The sequence below is a fragment of the Ursus arctos genome, unplaced genomic scaffold (assembly GCF_023065955.2).
Source record: "Ursus arctos isolate Adak ecotype North America unplaced genomic scaffold, UrsArc2.0 scaffold_5, whole genome shotgun sequence".
NCBI classification, from domain to species: Eukaryota; Metazoa; Chordata; class Mammalia; order Carnivora; family Ursidae; genus Ursus; species Ursus arctos.
Genome location: NW_026623067.1, coordinates 61,941,450 through 61,966,246, shown reverse-complemented (window position 1 = coordinate 61,966,246; position 24,797 = coordinate 61,941,450). Strand labels below are relative to the sequence as shown.

The 24,797-nt window shown below is 33.7% G+C and overlaps 1 protein-coding gene across 3 annotated transcripts in view; it reads left to right on the top strand.

Annotated features, from left to right (window-relative positions):
- The window catches only part of AP3B1 (adaptor related protein complex 3 subunit beta 1), a 248,578-nt gene that overhangs the window by 95,254 nt on the left and 128,527 nt on the right, over positions 1 to 24,797 (top strand). For all 3 annotated transcript variants that reach the window (XM_044384102.3, XM_026498740.4, XM_057307051.1), the window contains exons 8-14: positions 6,476 to 6,631; positions 10,805 to 10,902; positions 12,207 to 12,261; positions 12,349 to 12,420; positions 14,412 to 14,474; positions 17,679 to 17,811; positions 23,651 to 23,760. In XM_044384102.3, coding sequence (XP_044240037.1) covers positions 6,476 to 6,631; positions 10,805 to 10,902; positions 12,207 to 12,261; positions 12,349 to 12,420; positions 14,412 to 14,474; positions 17,679 to 17,811; positions 23,651 to 23,760 — 687 coding nt within the window. The remainder of the gene's footprint in view (positions 1 to 6,475; positions 6,632 to 10,804; positions 10,903 to 12,206; positions 12,262 to 12,348; positions 12,421 to 14,411; positions 14,475 to 17,678; positions 17,812 to 23,650; positions 23,761 to 24,797) is intronic.

Sequence of the window (24,797 nt, the reverse complement as noted above, 5' to 3'; positions counted from 1 at the left end):
ACACAGCATAGGGAATATAGTCGGTGATATTATAATAGCGATATATGGTGATGGATGGTAGCTTTAATTGTAGTGAGGGTAGCATAATGTATAAACTTGTCTGAACACTATGTTGTACACCTGAAACTAATGTAATGTTGTGTTTCAACTATACTATACTCGAAAAACAAGCCAGTGCCACTCTTCTAACTAAATGTTTTATTTTGGAAAATAATAGGGTTTTTTTTCCCTTAAATGTATGTTATTAAAAAACAAAATATTTCCACATACTGCTTTCAAGTACACATGGAAGTATATTAAAGTTTATTATCTGGACTGTTACCTCTAAGCACAAATTTTCTCTTTGTCGATCTAAATTATGACATGTAAAATTAGTCAAAGTCTAATTTCAGAAGGTTACTGTATTAACTATAAGTGGTTGCTGGTTATAACACCTTATATTAAATGATATTAAAAAGTGAATGTCACTTTTTATGAAAACTAATAGTGTTAAATTCCTTTCCAAAATCTTGATCTTATCCATGTAATTCCTTGAACATATTAGTTATTTTACAGTCCATGTTAAATTTTTGCCTTTTATCCCTATTATCTAGCTTCTCTTTATTTGTGTTTTTTTCTGGACTTGTATTCACATCATTGTGTCTTTTCTTATATGCATATTTTTTAAAGTTTTTATTGAAGTAGAAATATATAATGTACATGTGGCAGGAGCAAATGACTTTATTGGGGAGTTTTCATGAAATGAATATACGTATGTAATGAGTACTCAGAGTAGGAAGCAGAAATTACAGATACATTTCAGAAGCCCCTTTTTTGCCACTTTCCACTTAATACCTGTTTGCCTTTTGAAATGGAAACTGAATCCTTACTCTTAATGATACTGTATTTTCTTTCTTCTTCCCTTCTTTTCCTTCTTTACTTTATAAAAAGTTGTTGAACTAATTTGAAGCTTTGGTTGTTGGATTTTTTTTTTTGCTTGTGGAATATTACTAGGTAAGGGTATCAATAATCTGATTCACTTTGTCACTTCAGGTATGGATTGAGATAATTAAGAGTTGGGCTTTAATTTCAGGTATGGATTGAGATGATTAAGAGTTGGGCTTTAATTTTAGCATCTTATTCCCTAAAACGCTTGCTTTTATTTATTTACTTAATTTATTTTTTAAGATTCTCAGCTTTAAAACTCAAGACTGGGAGAGTCAGTAGGAATTTTGCTTTTTGGTGGATCTTCATGTCTAGTTTTTGTTTCTGTTTTTTTGTGAATCTGTTGAAAGCTCTGCTCAGATTATAGGCCTCTCACACTACTGTTAGGTAATAGCACGTGTTTTTAGGGGAAAGCAATTGCAAATTTCAGTCAGATTTCTATGTGTACCACTTCTGGGTCCTGCCTACAGAATTCATCACTGTTCTTTTAGCTAGTTAGTGCCTTCAGATATGTTTCATGTTTTCTCCCTAGCTTTTCTGGTTCTCACTAGAAGGGTTTATTTCAAATTGTCTATTTACCTATTACTGGAAGCAGAACTCTATAATCCTATATTACCTGTTTTAAAAAAGTGACCTTTAAAGTCTTTATTTATAATGACATTTTTGTCACTGGAGTTTGGGACTTCTTTTAAGCACCTATAAATAGCATTGATTAAAGTTGTTTCACTGTAATGAGTTCTCCAAACAGTACATCATGGTCAAAATGAAGCAGTTGTACAAGAGCCTCATTGTACATTTGCAAATTCTCAAAGATGAGACAATTTCTTTTTGGAGGGAAATTTTAGAGGTAAACTTTTGTTTATATATGGAAGCTAGGGATATTTGATTTGAGGTAAATTAATGATTTCTATTATGTGGTTTTTAGAATGAAAATTTCTTAATAAAAGCAGTGGTAATAGCTACTATTTGAGTATTTAATAGGCACGAGGTGCCTAGTACCTCCAGTAAAGTAATCAGTCTTTATAAATACTTTTGATATAGATACTTTTATTCACTTTCACAGATGAGTAGATTAAGACAAGGAGAAGTCAAGTAATTTGCCAGCCAGCACTGTTACGGAAGTAGTATGATGTGGTATATACCTATTTGGGTTGTATATACCTGGCTTCCATTCTGTTTGGGCTGTTGGCTGTTCTGATGGATTGAAAACCTGTGAAAAATAGAGCCAGCAGCAACACAGAGTCAGATATAAGTTATTGGAGATTGGTTCCCATTCTGTGTGGAAGCCTTATCTCATTCATTAACCTCATAAACACATCAGCCCTTCATTTATTAATTAATTAAGCAATTCAAGTGTCTTTTATTAAAATAATATAATTGAACTTTAATAAAGTGTGTTAATGAAGGAGAAATGGAATGAATAAATGAATGCTTAGTGAGTAGCTTTTTATGTGCATTTGAGGATTTTGCTAGTTAGATTGTGTTAACACAGCAGTTTCATCATATATCAGTTTCAGTTTGAACATTTGTTTGATTAAAGTTGACTAAAGATTGTAGGAGAGTGCTCGTGCTTAGAGAATGTGATTGTTTGGGTATCTTTTTATTAGTTTACTAATGCATGTAATAGAATCAGTTTGGCCTGGAGCTCCATAAAGGAATAGTCATTGAAGTCTGGCCTTGTTGTAAGAGTGTTATCATTTCTTCCTATAAATGGGCTGAGGTGATCTCTGAAAATGGTTCACTATTTACGTGACCCAGAAAACCATACAAAATCATGTAAAGCAAGAGGTCACATCTTTGTATTCACTTTAAGAATACACGTGAAACTGCCCAGGCCATCAAGAGTATACATTTGAAAAGCTACCAAGTATCTGAAAAATGTCACTTTGCAGAAGCAATGTGTGCCATTCCATCGCTACAATGGTGGAGTTGGTCAATGTGCCAGGCCCAATAGTGGGCCTGGACACAGGGTCAGTGACCCAAAAAGAGTGCTGAATTTTTATTGTACATGCTTAAAAATGCAGAGAGTAATTAATATTAAACTTAAGGGTTCAGATGTTGATTCTCTGGTGAACAAAGCCCCCCAGATGGGTCATAGAACTTAGAGGGCTCTTGTTTGGATTAACCCGTACATGAGTTCTCCCTGCCACACTGAGATGATCCTTACTGAAAAAGAGCAGACTGTTCCTAAACCAGAATAAGAGGTTGCACAGAAGGAAAAGATATCCCAGAAGAAGCTGAAAAAACAAAAACTTATGGCCCAGGAGTAAATACTGCATAAAATAAATGCAAATAAAAGTTAAAAAAAAAGTATCTCAATTATAGTCCTTTTTTTTTTTCTTTAAAGGATTGGGAGACAAGTACAGTTGAACCTTGAACAACACAGATTTGAACGGTGCAGGTCACATATACATAGATATTTTTTCAATAAATACAGTATAGTACTGTAGATATATTTTCTTAGGATTTTCTTTTCTCTAGTTAACTTCATTGTAAGGATTCAGTGTGTAATACACATAACATACAAAGTGTATGTTAATCGATTGTTTATGTTATCAGTAAGGCTTCCATTAACCACATAGGCTATTAGTAGTTAAGTTTTGCGGGAGTCAAAGTTGTATTCAGATTTTCAACTGTGTAGGGGTTAGTACCCCTAAATCCTGTGTTAATGTAGTTTATTTTGAATTATGCATTCAAGGGAAGATGATAATGTTGTAATTTCTAGTTTACTTTTGAAGGTGGGTATTTTTAAAAATTCCTTTTGTTTCCAAAGAGTGTAAATTTTGTGTTTTTTCTGTTTGGAGACTTTAAGATTTTTTTTATTATGGATTTTAAAAACATTGAGATAATGTTATCCTTACGTCTAGAAAACCTAATAGTCATATTTTTGTTGAAGGGTATTTTCAGTGCTATTTAAGTCAAGAATTAGGTAAAGATTGTATATTACCTGTACACATTTAGCAAAGGAAAAATACTTCATTAAGTGATATTAACCTATAACATTTAAGATCGTTTCTTTTATTATTGTAACAATGAATAAATATATACAAATAGCTTTTAAATAATTTATTGCTTTGGGGCACCTGGGTGCACCATCACTTAAGCATCTGATTCTTGATCTCAGCTCAGGTCTCCATCTCAGGGTCGTGAGTTCAAGCCCCATTTTGGGCTCCAGTCTGGGTGTGGAGCCTGAAAGAGAGAAGGAAAGAAGGAAAGAAAGAAAGAAAGAAAGAGAGAAAGAGAGGAAGAAAGAAAGAAAGGAAGAAAGGGAGAGAGAGAGGGAGGGAGGGAGGGAGGGAGGAAGGAAGGAAGGAAGGAAGGAAAGAAAGAGAAAGAATTTATTGATTTTTTTCTCCTTAATTTATTTAATCAAACTTTTTAATATAGGATAACTGTAGATTCACATGCTGTTTTAAGAATAATTTTTTTAAAATGGGTTTTTTTGGGGGGGGGATGTTTTTGTTTTTGTTTTTTTCTTTGTCCTTAGTCTTTTTTTTCACTGTTGTTCAGAATGGGCAGTTTCTGTTTTATTATGGTTCAGATCACGGATGATTTCCTTGCCCCTTAATACTGCTTTTGATCTCAGTCATTGTTTAATTTTGATTCTCGTATTTTTCAGTTGTAACATTTGTGTTTGGTCTTTTTTAGCATATTGTTTCTTTCTTAAGACTGTAACTCTTGACTGAGACCTTCTGTTTTTCCCATTTATTTCAAGGATGTTCCTTGTGGCTCATTGAAGCATTTTTATGATAGCTGCTGTAAAATCTTAATCAGATAATTCTAACATTCCTGTTGTTTTAGTGTTGGCAGCTGCTGGTTATCTTTTTTCATCCAGTTTTAGATGTTCCTTGTTCTTGGAATGAGGAGTAATTTTTATTGAAACCTGGACATTTTGGATATTATGAGATTCTAGATTTTATTCAGATCTTCTGTTTTAGCTGGGTTTGTTTGATACCACTCCATTAGGAAAAGGTGGGGTGCATGGTGCCTCATTACTAACAGGTCATGGTAGAAGTCCAGTTTCCCCACTCAGCCTCCATTGACACCTCAGGGAGGTTGTATTCACTGTTCCTGTGGGTGAATGTGGGATTTCTGGCTCCCCAGTAATTCTGTCCTGATAGCTGTCAGGCTTGGGGGCGGGGGGTAGAAATGCCTCATTGCTGTTCCACATGTTTCCTCCACTAGTGTCATTGTTACCACTGGGTGGTGCTGCTGTAAGTCTTGAGTGTCCACTCAGTCTTTTCTTACAGTAGCTCAGCAGGGAGGGATAAGGTCACTTTGTTTTTGATGGGCCAAGTTAGATGTGCAAATCTCCCCCCCCCACCCACTTTGTCTTCATTGACCCCATGGAGGTGCTGTGTGATCTCCTGGTGGGAGTTAAAGTCTTGGCTATGGTAGCCTTTTCTGACATCACTAGTGGGATGATTGAGGCATCTCATTACAGCATGGGGAGGTTGGAAGTCTAGGCTCCCACATCAGCCTTTGCTCGTGGGGTAGGAATGAGGCCTTAGTTTTTTTTCTCTGTTGGTAGCTGCCCTAGAGTAGTTATTTTCTAAAAAAAATGTCCTGCTAGATTTTCTTTTTCTTGGTCCTTTTGGCTACAGAGAGTAGGGTTTTGGAGGGTTTATTTTATTTGTGCTTGGTGTTTTTGGCTTATCAGCTTCTCTAGTACTCAGTTTCTCAGTCTTTGATATATGTGGTAAACATGAAAACCCAGGGAACTTCTGTTGTTTCATTCTTTGGGTCCTAAGGTCCACATCCAGTCTTTCTTCTCTGCCTTTCCTTACTTAAGGTTATTTTATATATAATGTCTCCAGTTTCTAACTGTACGTAGAGGAATAGGGAAAAGTATATCTACTCCATCTTTTCAGAAGTGAAAAGTGTGTTTCAGGTACTTAGTAACAAAAATTACCTCTGAACAGTCCTTGAGTTGGATCTAGGCAGAAATTATTGTCTTCATATGCTTTCTGTTTATTTTTAACACTAAATGCCTGTAGGCAGATTTTATTGTTAGAAAAAACAATGAATTCAAATTAAAAGTACAAAGCAAAAATATAGAGTCAACCCCTGTGGATATATACTAAGTATCAAACTGAGTCTTTCTTGACAACACAGGGATGTACTTAATCACTAGTTTTTAACCTGTCAAGTTTTATTATGATTTCCTTTATGCATACTGCAGTTGAAACAGGACTCTTTGATCCAGTTACAGAGTGACTGATAATGTATAGAAATAGTTCTCAGGTTTTAGGTAATCTTCCGTTATAGGCTTTGTTAGAGTCTCATGGTCAAGTTTTGCCTTTGGTCAGCTATGGATATGTCTATGGGGATTTAATATTTTCAGAGGTTTATTATGTAATATAAAAGAAGTATTATCTATAGCACTAAAGGACAGTTATGTTGTTATAAAACATGAGAAAGAGCAGGGCCTTTCTTTTATACATACAGGTAGCATAATATTTTCACATTCCTTTCAACAGTAGTATTCTGCAGTAAAATACTATCATGATTGTAGATATTAAAAAGAAAGTTTTCGTTATATTTCTTACAGGATGATGGTTTAGAAGACAATGAAAAGAATTTCTATGAATCCGATGATGAACAGAAGGAAAAGACTGACCAAAGGAAGAAGCCATATACTATGGATCCAGACCATAGACTTTTAATTCGGAATACAAAGCCTTTGCTTCAGAGCAGGAATGCAGCGGTATGTTAAAACAAGAAATAATTTATGGATTTTTTTTAAACAGTGGTTAAAAGTATAGAAGTTCAGTAATCAGTTTTTCAGTGTGCTAATGGAATATTTGTTTGCTTATTTGATCATACACCAAAAAATCAGGTTTCGATGAGATTACTTGGTTTGGTAGTTACATGCCTACTGGACTTCATTTACTTTTTTGTGGTTTTGTTATTTGGCTTTTCCTAAGATATGAGCTCAAGTTGTTTCTCATTGGATTGGAAGACTGTGCATATTTCTCTGTTACTTGGTTGTAATTGAGAATATTTAATCTGCTATCAGTCCATAATATTCATATGAACTTGGTAAGAGTTTTTAAGGGACTAGCACATGAAGAAAGCGTCTAGCATAATGCCACATACTTAATAAATTTTAACTGGTAGGAATAGTCCTGAGTTTGTTTTCTTTTGCTTTACATCTTTTTGTTTTAAATACACTTTATATTTCAGAAGAATACGTGTGCACAATAAAAATGAAGAAATAGGGACTAGCAAAACTTAAATAAGTTAAAACATCATATTCCCATCACTCAGAAATCACTGTTGTATCTTGATGCATTTTCTTCCAGACCCTTTTTCTGCATAAATATACATATATTCACGTGTGTTTGTTTACACATACATATTTTTTAAGCCAAGGTAAAAATCATACTGTATGTAGCACTTTTTAAATCTTTTTTTCCCTAGTCAGTCCCCTCTATTTCAATAAAATTTCATCTCATTTAATACCTATTTATTTTAATTTATCTTTTATAAATGGGTGATCTAAACCAGTATCTATAGTACCTGGTTATTATAGCTCTTAAACTTCTCAAGTCTTGCAGAATGTTCTTCTGGGTTTTCTCTTTGCTTACTTTTATAGTGCTGTCTAATTTTTTCTTCTGTCCTGTGTGTTACCTGTTAACTGAAAGTTATATCTAAACATTTGATGGAGTCAAGTAAAACATTTTCTTAGTATTTTTAATTAAAAAAATATTGTTAATGAATTGTTCTGTTCAATTAATAAAAACTTTGAAAATGTGAAATTTTACTTAAATTATTTTAAGTTTTCTGATGCCTGCAAATTCAGAGCCTAGAGCTTTGTCTATGTATCTTAGTAATTAGCACAAGTTTTAATCTTATACCTGATAATTTAGTCTCTATATCATTATTAAATAACCATACACAGTAATTTAAAAAATGCTATTTTACTAATGTTGTAAAATGTGGTTATATGTCAGTGAGCCCATCCTGGCCAGATTGTATTTAAGTAGCTGTAACTTGCACCTAAAACTGTCTTTATAATTGACTCACTATTTATTTATCTTTGTCTTGGGAATTGATTTTATAGTCTAAATACTTATCAAAATGTTCTTGAATGGTGAAACAAATAGAAGTAGTTTGTATTTTTTTCCCAGTATGTTTTGATTCCCTACTTATTTGATTGTGTACCAAATAGAGGTAGGTTTTTTTTGTCCCAATATATCTTGGTATGCTGCTAATTTGATGCTGGTAAATACATATAAAGGTTGACTTTTGAAGGATTGTGAGTAGATTTCCTTCTTTTAGCCTTACAGTTTAAGGAGAGACATTGAGAATTTTTTTCAGGAAACTTGGTCAGTGCTGTGTAGATCGAATTGGAGATGGGGGGCATTGGCGGCAGTGTTGGGAGGCTGTTCTAACAATGTAGATGAGGTGATAGTGATATGAGTGGGTAGGAATAGAAAAGTGCTTATAGGATATACTTTATCATGAATGCACATTATTTAACTGTAGAAGGCCTATCTATTTGTATATTTCAGTCATTTTGGACTTAGGAGATACGGGAGCTTCCCTCTTGGCTTTTACAAATTAGACTATAAATTTCAAATTCTGGTTATGGAAGAAACCTTAAATTTTTAGGTTTGTAAATACTAGGGGAAATGAAAAGTATGTACCCCTTGTGGGATTGAGGGAGTGTCCTAATTAATACATTAGAAGAGATGACATACTGAGTGGCATCTAGAATCTTAAAAGCATTGACATATACAGAAAGTACAGTTTACCTTCTTGCCAGTAGCATTGGACTACTTTTAATAGAAAAGGGCTTAATTAATTTCTGTAAAATACAATACAATTAAGTTTCACTTTCTTTTCTATTTATACTAATACTTATTAGCCAACTGTATACTTTAATATTTATAAAAATGACAATCACCTACTTGTAGATTAAGTCAGTCATAGAGATTTTATTTTATAAGATTTTATTTTTTATTTTCTTCAACATTTAAAAAATAGTTTTATTTATGAGAGAGAGAGAGAGTGCACGCACGTGAGCATGAGATGGGGGGAGGGGTAGAAGGAGAAGCAGACTCCCTGTTGAGCAGGGAGCCTGGCGTGGGGCTCAATCCCAGGATCCTGAGATCACAACCTGAGCCAAAGGCAGACGCTTAACCGACAGAGCCACCCAGGAGCCCTTATTTTATAAGACTTTAAATTTAGGAGAGTTTGTTCTGTAATTACAGTGTATTTGTGGATCACAAGTGAAGAAATAAAATATCCTTAAATTCCTCAAATTCTCAAGTAATATCTGAAAGCTATAAATCAGCGTTGTAAAAAAAAAAAAGTATAACAAAGTGCCAAACAACAGTAAATTTGGGACTCTGTGGGAAAAAAAGGTTTTTGTTTTTGTTTGGTTTTTTTGTTTTTTGTTTTAAAGATTTTTTAAATTTATTTATTCGACAGAGATAGAGACAGCCAGTGAGAGAGAGAACACAAGCAGGGGGAGTGGGAGAGGAAGAAGCAGGCTCATAGCAGAAGAGCCTGATGTGGGGCTCGATCCCAGAACGCCGGGATCACGCCCTGAGCCGAAGGCAGACGCTTAACCGCTGTGCCACCCAGGCACCCCTGTTTGTTTGTTTTTTTAAACTCTCTTTGCATTTGTCACACATGAAACTCTGCATTGGATCACTTTTCAGTTTGGACTTTTGATTTCTGGATCTAAGTGTAGAGGCATGTAGGGGAAACAGTACTCTTATATTGTATGACAGAAGTTCTCATCACCCTTATAATGGCTTTGAAGCAAAGACTTTTTAAGGTTCTGTATTTTGAAAAAAAAAAATTACTTCAAATGGTGCTGTTTTAGAGGAATTGTTTTAATAGAGTTCATTTAATTATAATTTTAATGTACTGATTTTTAAAATTTTCAACTTATTACTTTTCCAAAAGTATCTGGGCTTCATTTGGAAAGGCATACTTACAACTTTCAAAATATTCCCAATCTCAGAGCAACAGCAGAAGAGTATGGGGTTTGGAGTGTTATGTAAAGCTTTGCTGTGTACTGACTGGCAGACTTTGGGTAGTTCATTTAACATCTGTTTTCTGATAACATCTATTTTCTTTTCTGAGAATGTATTAGTTTCCTGGGGCTGTCATAACAAATTACCACAAACCAGGTGAATTAAAATGACAGAAATGGGGGCGCCTGGGTGGCTCAGTCGTTAAGCGTCTGCCTTTGGCTCAGGGCATGATCCCAGGGTTCTGGGATTGAGCCCCGCATCAAGCTCCCTGCTCCGCTGGGAGCCTGCTTTTTCCTCTCCCACTCCCCCTGCTTGTGTTCCCTCTCTCGCTGACTGTCTCTCTTTCTGTCAAATAAATAAATAAAATCTTTAAAAAAAAACAAAACAAATGTGTTTTCTCACTTTTCGGTGAGAAAGTGGAAGTCCAAAATCAAGGCATCAAAGGGTTGCCTCCTTTTGGTGGCTTTAGGGAGAAACTGCTTTTCGCTAGTTTATAGTGGTTGCCAGCAGTTCCACACTCAATGGCTTATAGATTCATCACTCCAGTCTCCGCCTCCATCTTTACACTGCCTTCTCTGTGTCCCTGTGTGTTCTTTTCTGTCTTTTATAAGGACACTCATTGGATTTGGGGCCCACCCTAATCCAGTGTGATCTCATCTCCATCATTACCTTAATAATATCTGCAAAGACTTTTATCTGGGTAAGGTCACATTCTGAGGGTAGTTACAAATTCTTGGGAGGACACTGTTCAGCCTGCTTTACAGGGTAGCAGGATATTCATCTTCACAGGAATTTTGTAGGAGTGAACAATATGTGAGAATGTACTTGGAAACTGTAAATTGCTCCCATGTTAAATGTTCTTACTGTTTTCATACTTTATCTTTTAGGTGGTTATGGCAGTTGCTCAGCTGTATTGGCACATATCACCAAAATCTGAAGTTGGCATTATTTCTAAATCACTGGTGCGTTTACTTCGTAGTAATAGGTAGGACATGATTTTGTTTTTTCTTTTGTATTCCTTCAAAAGTAATGTTTGAACAAATGTAATCTGTCTTTCAGACATTTATTACATGACTCTGTGTTCTATCTGTAAGATTTCATACTTAAGGAATCATCATACAAGCCTTTATATAATTTATCTCTAAGTTCATGATAAATATAAAATTTCTTTTAAACTCAAGCTCAAAGAGATTGAAAATATTTTGACAAGGTTTAAGATCAGATTTTTTTTTTTAAGATTTTATTTATTTATTTATTTGACAGAGAGAGAGAGACAGCCAGCGAGAGAGGGAACACAAGCAGGGGGAGTGGGAGAGGAAGAAGCAAGCTCCCAGCAGAGCAGGGAGCCCGATGCGAGGATGCAAGGCTCGATCCCAGGACTCTGGGATCATGCCCTGAGCTGAAGGCAGACGCTTAATGACTGAGCCACCCAGACGCCCCTAAGATCAGATTTTTGTCATTGTTTTGTTTTCTGTGTTTTAGGATTATAACATAGTTTCAGCTATTTAGCTTACCCTGAATATTTTGTTATAATTAGTTATTTTAAATTAAAAGTTTCTTTCATTGAGTGCTTACTTCTGCTAATAGAGTTGGGTGGAAAAGATGCATGTTTTTGTCTGTAACATGACCTTAGTGCCACAGCAAATTAGCCCTAGACTGACTTTTGCCATTCCTTAGTGAGATCCTTTGTGTTCCTAATCTTTCTTGTCTCTATACATGGTCATTCTTTTCCTTTTTCTCAGCTCAGTAATTTTTCTTTTCTGTAACTAGTTCAAAGGTTATCAGAAGATTCTGGAATGCATCTTTCACATGAAGCTTTATACCAGAGTCACTTCTACCTTCATTTTTTAGATATTTGGACATAAAAGAACACGACTTCTTCTTTTTTTTTTTTTTGAATCTGTGTTTTCACTCTGGTTAGAACTGAGTAACACAATGAGCATCTAATCAAGAGTTTGTGTTAATGCTATGGTCATGTTTATTCTGTTAGCCCTAAGAATACCTTCCTTGCATGTGTTCAGAGCAGCTGTAGTATTGGCTTTATATCTTAGGAATACAGTATTGTAAAATAGGTTTTAACTTTTCCTCATGATGAATCAAATCTTACTTAGTAGTAGTTTATAGGAAAATGTGTTTAAAAAGAAGACATAAATATCTAAAATTTACTAAAAACTTTTTAATATTTGAATTCAGTATGAAACTTACTGTTTTGATTTTTTTAATATACTGTTTACGTAAAGGTACTTAATTGGAAAATATATCCAGTGAAAATTCTCCTTTAATTTTTAGGGAAGTACAGTATATTGTCCTACAGAATATAGCAACTATGTCAATTCAAAGAAAGGTATGTAAATTGTGAACACATAATTCAAGAGAGAAATGAATGCATTAGTACCATAAATGTATTTATATATTTCTTTTTATAATCTAGGGTATGTTTGAACCTTATCTGAAGAGTTTCTATGTTCGGTCAACTGATCCAACTATGATCAAGACACTGAAGGTACACATGCTTTTATTTTTCAGGTACCCTTAGTACATCTTTACTTTGAAGATACTGCTTGTAGCTTCTAGCATCTGCAAAATGGAGATCTGCTTTTTCAAAAACATGGATATACATTTAGGGATTTTCTTTATGCTTTCTGAACTTAATTATTATATCCAGTTACTGCTGCATCCTAATAATACAAAGTTTATATGTGCTACCTGCACCTTGAATAACCCATCGTATACTGGACAGAGAGACAAACAGATAATTTCAGCACTATGTGGTTTTCAAGTGATATTTTAGAGATTTGAATTGAGTACTGTGCAGAACAGAAAAATGGGGTTAATTCCCTAGGATTTAGGAAAGACTCGTGGAAAAGTTGATGTGTGACTAGATCTTAAAAGAATAATATTTTTGCGAATTTTTTTGTTCTTGGTTGGTAGATTGAATGGGAGGTGGATGTAGGGTTGGGAGTAGGAGAAAAGAATTTGTGCTAACAGAGATGATGAAAGAGTTTGTGTTCAGGGAGGGAATAATAACTACATTAGAGAACATAGGGATATAAAGTTATTATAATTAGAACAATGATATTTAGACAGAAAAATAAGTGGGGTAGAATAGAAACCGTGGAAACATCCATGTATATGAAGATGTACTATATAATAGAGGAGACCTTACAAACCAGTGTGGAAAGGATGGACTTTCAGCATATATTGGGATGATTGGTTATTCACATAGAAACTGGGTTTAATCATAAGGAAATCTAATACACTTCCAAATTGTAGGATGTTTTAGAAAATAAGTGGTTTGCAGTTATCAAAAATGTCAAGATTGAGAAGGTCAAAAGAAAGATTGAGAAACTTTCAGGCCAAAGGAGACTAAAGATAAAACTATTGAGTACAATATCTGATATTGAATTGGATCCTTTTATTATATATGATTGAGATAATTAATGAAACTTAAATGGGAGTGATGATTGTATGGATGTATGTATAAGCGTTAATTTCTTGATTTTCTTGATTCTATTGTGTTCTGTAGGACAATGTCCTTGTTTGTAGGGGATATATGCAGAAGCTTTTGGGACGATGTGGTGTCCGATTGGCAACTCTCCAGTGACTCAGCTCAAAATAGTTCTTTTTACCCTTTCTATATGAAATTGTTTTTTAAAAATTATATGAAGAATGAAAATGTTTTCATCAAAATAAAATGCAAAGTGAAGCGGTAATCTGGGGAAAAATATTCCCAGTACATATATCCAAAAAATGACTCATACTCAAAATATATAAAGAACTTCTACAATCTATCCCTTTTAATTGGAGTGTTTAGACCATTTATTTTTAATATAATTACTGATATGGCTGTGTGTATATATATATATATATATATATATATACACCACACATACATCTTGTGTTTTGTTTTCTATTTGTCCCTTCTGTTCTCTGTTCATTTTTCCTTTTTTATGCTTTCGTTCAGATTATTTGAATATTTTTTTATGAGGAAGAACTGAAATTTTTTTAGTGAGCCTATTGGAGATAGACTTTTAATTGCATATTCTTAAAACTCTGAATCCGGAAGAGAGAATTAAAATGTCCAAATATTTGGGATGGTAGGATGAATGAGAACAAATCAAAAGAATTGGTATCTAGAAAACACAGGTATTACATGGAGGGCAAGTTGTTTTCTAACCTTATTAATAAAGGAAAAAAAGTGCCAAACTACCTTAAATTGTTTAGGTTAATTTGATATAAATTGTAAAGTTGGGACAAACAGGGAAGATGTAGGATTCTCTTTTTCCTAATTGTTTTTTAAGCATATGTAATTACCTGTTCTCTTTTTGGAGATGTAGGAAGACAAAATTTACCAGAAGGGTATAATGCCTCATGACATTTCTAACAGTGTCACTTTTTAAAAACAAAAATTACCTTTCTATTAAATGCCTGGTCTTTATTAATCCTTTTTTTGTGTGTGTTTTACAATGCTACTGTCTCTTTTTTCTACTGTAGCTTGAAATTTTGACAAACTTGGCAAATGAAGCCAACATATCAACTCTTCTCCGAGAATTTCAGGTTCGTATACAGTGCTGATTATAAAATAACTTCTGAAACATTTGTTTGGTTTACAGTCATATATACATCTTTTTCAATTTACAGATAGGTAATTTGTTAAACAGTGATTTGGGACAAGATTGAGAACTAAGAAATTTATACATTTTCATGAATAAACATTAACTAGAAATTTAAAACTTAAGGGAAATGAAATAGTAGTCCCTTTCATGTTTTCATAGAATTTGAAAGACTGGATTATAACTGTTTGTTTGTTTGTTTGTTTGTTTTAATTATGTTACTGGTAAGGATTCTGTGTCTCTGTGCTGTCATCATCACTAGTCCATTCCATACTCTGCATTCCTGAAAGTGGCTTCACTTCTTATCTGGTTGTCCTGTTTAATTGAAATTGACCAATCACTCTTTCAGATAGTATTTTTGTATGTATTTTTAGTCTAAAATTGCTCCTATCATGATGTTTTTATCATTGTTTTTTTGTTTTGTTGTATTTTTAGTCTAAAATTGCTCCTATCATGATGTTTTTATCATTGTTTTTGTTTTGTTTTGTTGTACTTTTTAAAATCCTTAATGCTTATGGATGAGGTGCCTCCCAGCTACACACCCTTAAAAAATATTATCCAAAAATTATCTCATGGATATATGCCCTTTAAGATGGAGGAGTCAACTCTGGAGACTTAGTGGTAGAGGATAGCAATAGAAAACCTAATATCAGTTTTATGAATTTTGTACCTCATCAGCAGTTCTCTTAGTAAAAATATACCACATGCTACATGCAAATCACAATTTTTGTTAACTCCCAACTTTTACAGATTTTATTTATTTTGTTACTATAATCCTCCTGTATACCCATATTAAATTTCCTTTTAACTAAATCGATATTGTATTTTTTTTTAACTGTGTGATCTTATACTTTTAACAGGAGTAGTAGAATATTATAGTATGTCCATAATTTGTAATTTTATAACTGGAGTTGCTGTACTTTCATGCCATGTATTTTTCTAGAAGAATTCCTTGTAAAATTAGGATGCTTTGGGGTGCCTGGGTGACTCAGTTGGTTAAGCATCCAACTCTTGATTTTGGCTAAGGTCATGATTTTAGGGTTGTGAGATGGAGCCCCATTTTTGGGCTCCACACTGGGTGTGGAGTCTGCTTAAGATTCTCTCTCTCTTTCTCGCTCTGCCCCCCCAAAGTAAATAAATAATTCAAAAAATTAGGATGTTTTGGATACCCAGTCATCTTATATTTGTATATGCCAGAAAATAGAGTATCTCAAGTTTTTATCCAGTAATTCATAGCTATAGAACATTGCTTGGATTTCATTTTTACTTCATTTTTAAAAGTTTGCTTTTATTTTTTTTTTTTTTTATTTTTTAATTTGTGTCTCATTGTTTCTGTTTGTCCCTTTTCTTATTGTAGGTAATCTGTTTGGGTGTCCTTTTGCTATCAACTTCCAGCTTAGGTCAAGTTTACTGGGGATGTAGGCAGTGAATCTCAGGCAATTTTATGGCATTGTTTAGTTATACAGAGGTGACACATTGGACCTATTTCAAACTATTGGTGATCTAGCCATTTCAGTTAATATCAGAATTTTCAAGAAGGTCCATTGTTCAGCTAGACTTATTCTTTCTTTATGTATCCACTTTTATCACTGTCAGTATTTGTACCTCATTTGTGTGGTTTATGGGTTATATTTATAGGTGTGTACAGTTTACTTATGAAAATAACTTTATGAGTAAAATAGAGAATTTTCCGAAGACTTATTTTTCCTAATTGAGGAGATTAGGTCATTAACTGGGAAGTGGTTTAAATACAATTGATCTTTCCTACATGGAACTAAGAGAATTTGTGTAATTTATTTCTTGAATATTTAATCCTGTACTTGGTACTGTTCTCACAAAATTTGTATGGTTTTAGATATCCTTAGATTTTCTCTTCCATTTGTCATTTTGGCACCATTTAAATGTACATCCTTTTTGGCATGTTAAATAACCATAATGCTAATTCTACATTATGTACGTCTCATTTGAGGTTGGGAATCTTTTTTAAAAAATTTCAGTTGAGGGGGCTCCTGGGTGGCTCAGTCGTTGGGCATCTGCCTTCAGCTCAGGGCATGATCCTGGCGTTCTGGGATCGAGCCCCACGTCGGGCTCCTCCACTGGGAGCCTGCTTCTTCCTCTCCCACTCCCCCTGCTTGTGTTCCCTCTCTCGCTGGCTGTCTCTCTCTGTCAAATGAATAAATAAAATCTTTAAAAAAAAAAATTTCAGTTGAGGGATCCTTGGCTGGTTCAGTCAGTAGAGCATGTGACAGTTGATTTCAAGGTCATGAGTTCAAGCCCCACATTGGGAGTAAAGCCGACCAAAAAATAAATAAATAAATAAATATTCAGTTGAAAATGGGATTTTAAATTTTGTTTACATACATTATAATATATAAATATAGATATGCATATTTAAAGTATATTTCTGTAAACAATAAAAGCTCAGTTTTTAAATTAAAGTTATAATCAAAGTGAAATTCTTTAGGGCTGTATTAAATTTTGTAAAGATCTTTTAACTTCCTGTTGTTAAACAGTGATTTCTTTTTAAGTTTATATAAATACATAGTTTACAGTATGTTTTTAAAACATTCTTTTAAAGAAGATCTCTTTCAAAAGTATGGTATTTTGTTACAAACAGTATTTTTAAAGTCTTTATTGAAATACTGCTCATTGTAGCTATCATAGTTTTACTACCATTCAGATACCATTTTGAAAATGTTTGTCATTAGTATATTTGTCCTTTTCCTCCTCTTCTCCCAACTTTAGATTTAGTGTCTCTGAAAAAGCAACCCTTTTTTTCATAGATTCACAGATGCTGCTGGTTAAATGAACTGAAACCTCCAAAGAGAGAGTTCTCATCATCTCTTTCAACCTTGCACTTAAGCTAATTGCTGTCTTTGGGTGACTGCTCCCCACTATCTGTTTTGGAGTCACAAGCCTCTGTGGCCACAGGTGAATGAACCTGGCTTGAAAATGTGCCTCTTCCCTAGGCACATTCTTTAAGTAAAAAAAACAAAATTAAATTAAGCTAAATCATTAGTTGGACCTGTTGTGCATATAAATGAGAATATTATATATTATAAGATTTATATTTTTGGCAAAACTTAATATATCTTTTTGTTCACTTGATGGTACCAAAGTATAAACTAATTGAAATGATATTTTCTAGACCTATGTGAAAAGCCAGGATAAACAATTTGCAGCAGCCACTATTCAAACTATAGGCAGATGTGCAACCAACATCTCAGAAGTCACTGATACATGCCTCAATGGCCTGGTATGTTTGTTGTCCAACAGAGATGGTAAGTTGACAATTTCATTTTATTTTCAAGTAATTTATCATTTGAGTGTTCTTGGCATGATCTTCAAATTGTAACATTTTTTAACATTGCATTTTATTGTTTCGTGTATGTCAGTAGCATGGTCGTGTTGAGAGTAGCATTTTATCCTTGAAATACAAAGACACATGCACACAACACACACTTTTGTGTTGTTTTAGTAAATTAGATAATAAACTTCCAGACAGTATTTGTTTTTCCTAAATAGAACGAAGAAAGTGTAATTTGTTTATTTTATTTCTTCACAGTTTAATCACCTTCATTATACCCTTTCCACAAAGGTTCTATTTTACTGCTTTTAATGACACATAAGTCATGTATAATATTGTTTCACCTGCAGAGGGTGCTAAAACCAGGCAAATGACTATAACATGGAAAAGTGGCTAGATCAAGAAAGCATGTTTTAGTATGTACCTTCAAAGTTTTTTCAGAAATTCATCTAATAATTTTATATTCAATATTAAACTCAATTTAAAAGTTATCGGTTTGCAACAGCTTTGTGTTTTTAAGCCAAACAACATCTAAACATTTTGTAAAACTGGATAGGTGATAACCAGTAAAATGCATAATCTAGTTTTCATATTCTTCTGTGGTAAAATGTCAGTTATTTCTGTGGTATGGCTTTAGAATAGGAAAGCCATTTGGAGATAGTCAACTTTCACCTTTATAATAATTTATGTAGATGATTTTTATTATAATTGTATATTTGATTAAAACAGATTGTTTTTAGGAAAAGCTCAATTTTCTGTGTAAAATCATTAAAATGATTTGTGGAATTCTAAGTATAATTATGTCATATTTAGACATACGCATATGTGACATAGCAACATAAGTAACATAAAATTGATTATATTTATATTTTACTTTTATTATTTGTATTTTCACTACAGTAACTATGTTACCCCTAATTATCAATTCCCACATGTAGATCTCTTTTTAGAAAACTATGCCATGGTGATAACTATTTCTAATGAAAAAACTGAAACAAAATTTAGCCCAATTAAGAGTGATTTTTTTTTATTGTGAACATAAAATTATAATCTTCAGTCCTGTAAACTCAAGATAATATGATGGATAGAACATTTTTCTACATGGAATATTAAAACTAAGTGGCAACAAAAATTATCAAGGCAATAGATTTTTTTTAAAAAATTTGACTATAGAAGGTAACTAGAGGAGATTAGGATGCTAAATGTCGTTCATTTTACCTATTTTTACTTTTCATCCTTTTTGTCTCTATTTCTGTGTCACACTTTAAAATGTGAGTTGAAAAACATGTTTTATTTCCTATATCTTATTCATGACTTTTTATTTGATTACGTATGACACATTTCTTGGGAAAATATTTTGGAACATTAAAGATGATGAACCAGGACTTACCAGGGTAATTATTCTTTTAAAATTTAGTTGCATGCAAAAGTACTACAAATTAGTTAGAACACTCATTAGTTCTTTTAAATACAAAATATATTCAAGGTTTCTGAATTTTAGTTTTTGACCGTTTTTTCTCATATCAGATTTTCAAGTTGAAGCAATTATCTCTACTTCAGTTTTGTAATATATTAATTTCTTGAAAAATATTTTTTATTGACTTTGATTTGAAAGATGAATATTCTACCCCAGTAACACTTTGAAGGGAAGAATAGATTGTTTTATAATTAGGTGATGGGAGATTAATATAATCTATATTCACTCTTAAAAGTAAGAGGATTTACTAATTTAAACTCTGAAATTTTTATATTTAGTCTTTTGTTTTTGGTAAATCAAAACTGTCATTATAACAATGGCTTTTTTCCCTCAGTTTGAATATTTAGAAACATAAATTGTATTGTCCAGATTTTGGTTACATAATCATCATTAGCCTATAGTCTCTGATTCTTTAATTCTTTTTCTTGTGAGCTATACTTTTGTAGTTTGGAAACCTCATTAAAAGTACTAAAACAGATGAGGAGAATATTTATATTAAAATCAGTAGCATTAAAGAAAGTAATAATATTTTTAACTTTAAAATGGCCAGTCCTAACAACAGAGCTCCTTTCTTCTCCTATTAAAAGATCTGCTCTTAGGAATAGGTATCTAGAATGAGGCCCCAGTTTCTTTAAAATCTTTAGGATCTGTGAGTCTTGATTTTATGTTAATACAAATATCTTGTCATCTGTTCAGATAATGTATCTTAAAACCTTGGGGACAGCATTTAGGCTGCATTGTTTTTTACATGTATTTAACACATTGTTTTTAGACCTGTAGGTTTTTTTGTTTCTGTTTTTTAAATGTTACTGACTTCTCCCTTCTTGACATGGAGAGGACTTTTCTAGGCAGATTTGAACCTTGCCTAAAATAGTTCACTACCACCATCTAAGATTAATTTGACAAATTTCTCAAGGACCTTTATGAGAAATATGCATTCCGTTTGGCTTAGGATAATTTAATTCTCTAAGGTAATTTACTTCGGGTAACATATTAGCAAAATTTGCTTGTCTGAATAACCTTTCCTTTGACTAAGATTGGTGAAGAGGACTATTTTTTGTTTCGTTTCATTTTATATAATTCAGTAAACATTTATTAAGAACTTGAATACGTTGGGATATTTGGTAAATGTTGAATAGATGAATAAGATACTCATTCAGCCTATAAAAGGTTCCTGCCTTCACAGAGTTAACAGTCTAATGAAGGGAGGCAATAATATAAAACAAGTATATACAGTTTTTCTATGTATTGACCACTACTCTGTTGGGGGCTATCAGTTTGCATGCAGCATTAGACTACCTATGTTTGAATGTTAATGTTATCTTGAGTAAATTACTCAATCTCCCCGTGCTTCAGATTCTTCATTTGCAAAATGAGGGTAATAGTAGACTGTAGTAACCTTGAAGACATAAGCTAAGTGAAATAAACCTGCCACAAAAAGCCAAATACTGAATGATTCCACTTGTGTGAGGTATCTAAAATACCCAAATTCATAGAATCAGAAAGTGGAATGGCAATAGCCAGGAGTGGGGGGAAGGAAAATAGGGAATTACTAAACAGCAAACGTAATGTTTCAGTTAAATAAGTTGAATAAGCTCTAGAGATTTGCTGTGCAACATTGTACCTATAATCAACAATAATGTATTGTAAATAAAGTTTGGTATGAGGGTAGATGTCAAGTTAAGTGTTCTTAGCAAAATGAAGTTAAATAAAAAAAAAATAGTAGGCTGTATTTCTTAGAGTAAGGACCCTTAAGTTTTGTTAAGGACCAGGAGGAAGCTAGGAAAGGTCCAGAACCCAGGATCGCTTTGTGCTTCTTGTAGAGCAGCACCGCACTCCTGTGGTCTTTGAAAAACAGGAGAAAGCATAAAGGAAAAGTAGGGTGGAATTACGTGAAGGGATGAGAGAGCACATGGGGTAGGCAGAATAATGACCCCTGCCAAAGACGTCCAGGTTCTTATGCCCAGAACCTGTGAATATGTTACCTTCCATGGCAGAAGGGACTTAGCAGATGTGATTAAGATTCTTGAGATGGAGATCAAAAGGTCCTTTTAAGGGAAGGGGAAAGTCAAAGTCAGATGTCAGAAGCAGAGATTGGAGCCTTGAGCCAAGGAATGTGGGCAAACTGTAGAAGTTGGAAAAGGCAAAGAATGGATTTTCTCCTAGAACCTCCACAGAGAGGTAGTCCTATTGACATCTTGCTTTTAGCGCCATAAGGTCTAAACCGTTAACTTCTGACTGTAAGATGCTGAATTTGTGTTATGTTAAGTCACTGAATTTGTGGTAATTATAACAACAGTCGGAAAGGAATATAGCATCAAAGGATAAATGATGCCAAATATATTTTTCAACTATAGCCAATCCTGCCTCTCCATGTGTATAATTAAAATTATACAATATTTTTCTCTTGCTCTAGTTTTACAATAATATATTTTAAAAATAAAAATTTTTATACAATGGATTCTTAAAACCACATTTACTGTGTTTTACTTTGCATAGTAATTACTTTTAATTTTTCTTACTAAAGTCTGAGAAAGTCAGGATCTTAATCTTTGTTTTCATCAAAGCTCAAAGCAGTGGTCTTTGTATAAGTAATAGCTGTACCTCTTAACTTAGAATTTAGAGATGAAATGGTACATTCTGAATTCTTGACAAAGTCATATAATTCTAGTGCATTTCTCTCTTTTCATCTTTAAAATAATGAGAATAAGGTACCTATTGTATGTTACTATAGAAGACAAAGAAGTATATATTATATCATATAAACTAAAGCATTGTATCACCATCAATTTATCATTCTGAAGAAAGAGATAGTTTGAAATACATATGTTTAATGATGATTAAAATGATAAAAATTTTACTTGTATTCTTAAAGGGAGCTAGATAAGAAAATATATTTCAGAGAAAAGAATAACAACACAAATCATGGTATTTCCAGTATAATATTAAGATAAACCTTTGTAATGTATGCCAGGGGAATCTCTACTGTCCATGAAGCCCTATTAATAAAAAATGTCAAAATAATAAGTAAAGGCATTGTAGATTTATTTATTTGGCATCAGTAGCATTAATAATTGTTTATATAAGAGTCATTCCATAAGTTTAGGTGCTCTGGCTAATTAGATTACAGTTCTCTGCTGGTGCCACCAAAAATGTAACTCTGGACCAGTGATTAGCCACTTCAGTGTGATAACTCAATCTTAGAATCCCAGTTTCAGGATCTGCTTCCTTGGAGCCACTCCCAGGACCAATTATTATATTAGTTAAGGCCCTGGCAAGAAACAGATGGCACACTTAAAAGGGATGATTGAAGAGAATTTAGTGAAGGAACTGTTTATAAGATGTGGGCAGGATTAAGAGAAACCAAGAAGGTATGATTTAACATCCTTGGGCTAACAGGCTAGCGGCGGGGGAAGCCCCTTTATCATATCTAGAATTGAAGGGAAAGGGTGTGAGGAGTGGGAGCAGTTTCCAGACTCAGCAGGCGAGAGCCATTCAGAAGAACTGAAACTATCAGAGAGGAATGCACACGTTACCAGGGAGACCTGGCAATAGAGATCCATGATAGCAAAAATTCTGTCCTCCTGCCCCCTGATCTCCTGCTGGTGCTTCCTATCAGCCAAACAGAGCTGGAAGCCAGGGACAAGGGAGTCTGGTTGATGCAATCTGCAAAGGTCAACCCCTAAGGGCACAGAGTGAGTCAGGAAAGACAGAGAGTGGATTCATGGGACAAATGGAAACAATCCAGCACATTAAGCCCACTCTTTCTCGCTCTGAAGTCAGTGCTATTTCTATAGTAATACCTTTCTTACTGCTAATGATCCTCAGTACTCACTTTTCTGGACATATTACTTAAGGAATTTTTTATTCTTAGTTTGCTGTTTTCTTTAGAATCGGAAAAAAGTTATTTAGATTATAGATGTTTGATTACCACTATGTAATTTATAGGTGCCAAAGAACTGTATGGTAACTATTTGATTACCACTATATGGTAGGAATCAAGTATTTGAAAGTTATAGTTAAAAGCCAAAGACACTTGAACATTATGGCAAGCAGCAAAATCTAATCTCACGTTGCTTTTCTGACTCAAAGAGGCAGTTATTGGAGGGGGATATCAGAAGCTAGGAGGCAACAACAGAGGTTAGAAATTAAAGTATACTTCTCTGCTTTAGACAGTGTTCACCCCCAAAGTTTGGAAATATACTCGTGGTTATAGTTTTCACCTAGTCATTTGAGGCATGTAGAATATTTTGCTAACTTAAATTCATATTTTACCAAGGATATTGCATTTGAATTGTGTTATGCATATTTAATACGAGTAATCTTTCTTTTTCAGAAATAGTTGTTGCTGAAAGTGTGGTTGTTATTAAGAAATTACTGCAAATGCAACCTGCACAACATGGTGAAATTATTAAACATATGGCTAAACTCTTGGACAGTATAACTGTGAGTACCAATTAAGAGATCTTTCCTGAATTTAATTGGATTTTAGTCAGTAAATTATAGTGTTGTTAAAATAAATGGACATCTTCAAGTATAGTGGCTGAGAGAGCTTAACTGTCTGGATTCACTTCCTGGTTCTAAGATTTTACACTGTTGTGAAAGGGGATTACAAATCTGAGAAAGGGGAAGGACACAATAAATGCTGCAGTGTTAGATTGGAAATGGAAATAGCAGTGTGACTTTACGGGTTTATAAATTTTAGATGCCTGTGAGTGTGTAAATGCATGTATGTGTGTGTCTACACATATTTATGTGTACACATGAGTGCATATATCGAGTATACAAACATCTATTTCTTTCAGAGGGCCTGCATGCAGTAATGCCCCAATACAAATGAGCGTACCTAGATCTTGTTTTTTTTTTTTTAATTGAGATGTAATTTTATACTGTAAAATTCACTCACATAATTTAGCAGTTTTTGGTATATTCATAAGGTTGTGCAACCATCACTACTATGTAACCAGTACGTGTTCATCATTCCAATACAAGAATCCCATGGCTCAAACTGATCCTCTCTTTACTCCAGCCCTTGTCAGCTACTAATCTACTTTGTCTCTATGGATTTGCTTATTTTGGACATTTCATATAAATGGAATCATTCATCAAGTGGCCTTTTGTCTCCAGCTTCTTTAACTTAGCATGTTTTCAAGGTTTGTGCATGTGCTAGAGTGTAGTACTGCTTTCCTTTTTTGGTAGACCTTGGTTTTTAAATTTCACTCACCCCTCGAAGGAACCAGAGCTGCCTAGAGAAATGGCTGATTTTAGAAGTAGGGCAAGAAAAGAACAAGATGATCTTGGAACATCTTGTTGGCAAAAAAAGCAAGGAAATGCTCACAGAATGATAGAGACATGTCAGAAAAACACAAAAGCCAGCTTGAAGGGGCCCCCACTGGCCAATTTGGAAAATAAAATAAATTCCAGTAAAAGGATTATGGCGTAATGAATAGGTTAAGAATCTGTTGAGGCCACACTGAAATGAA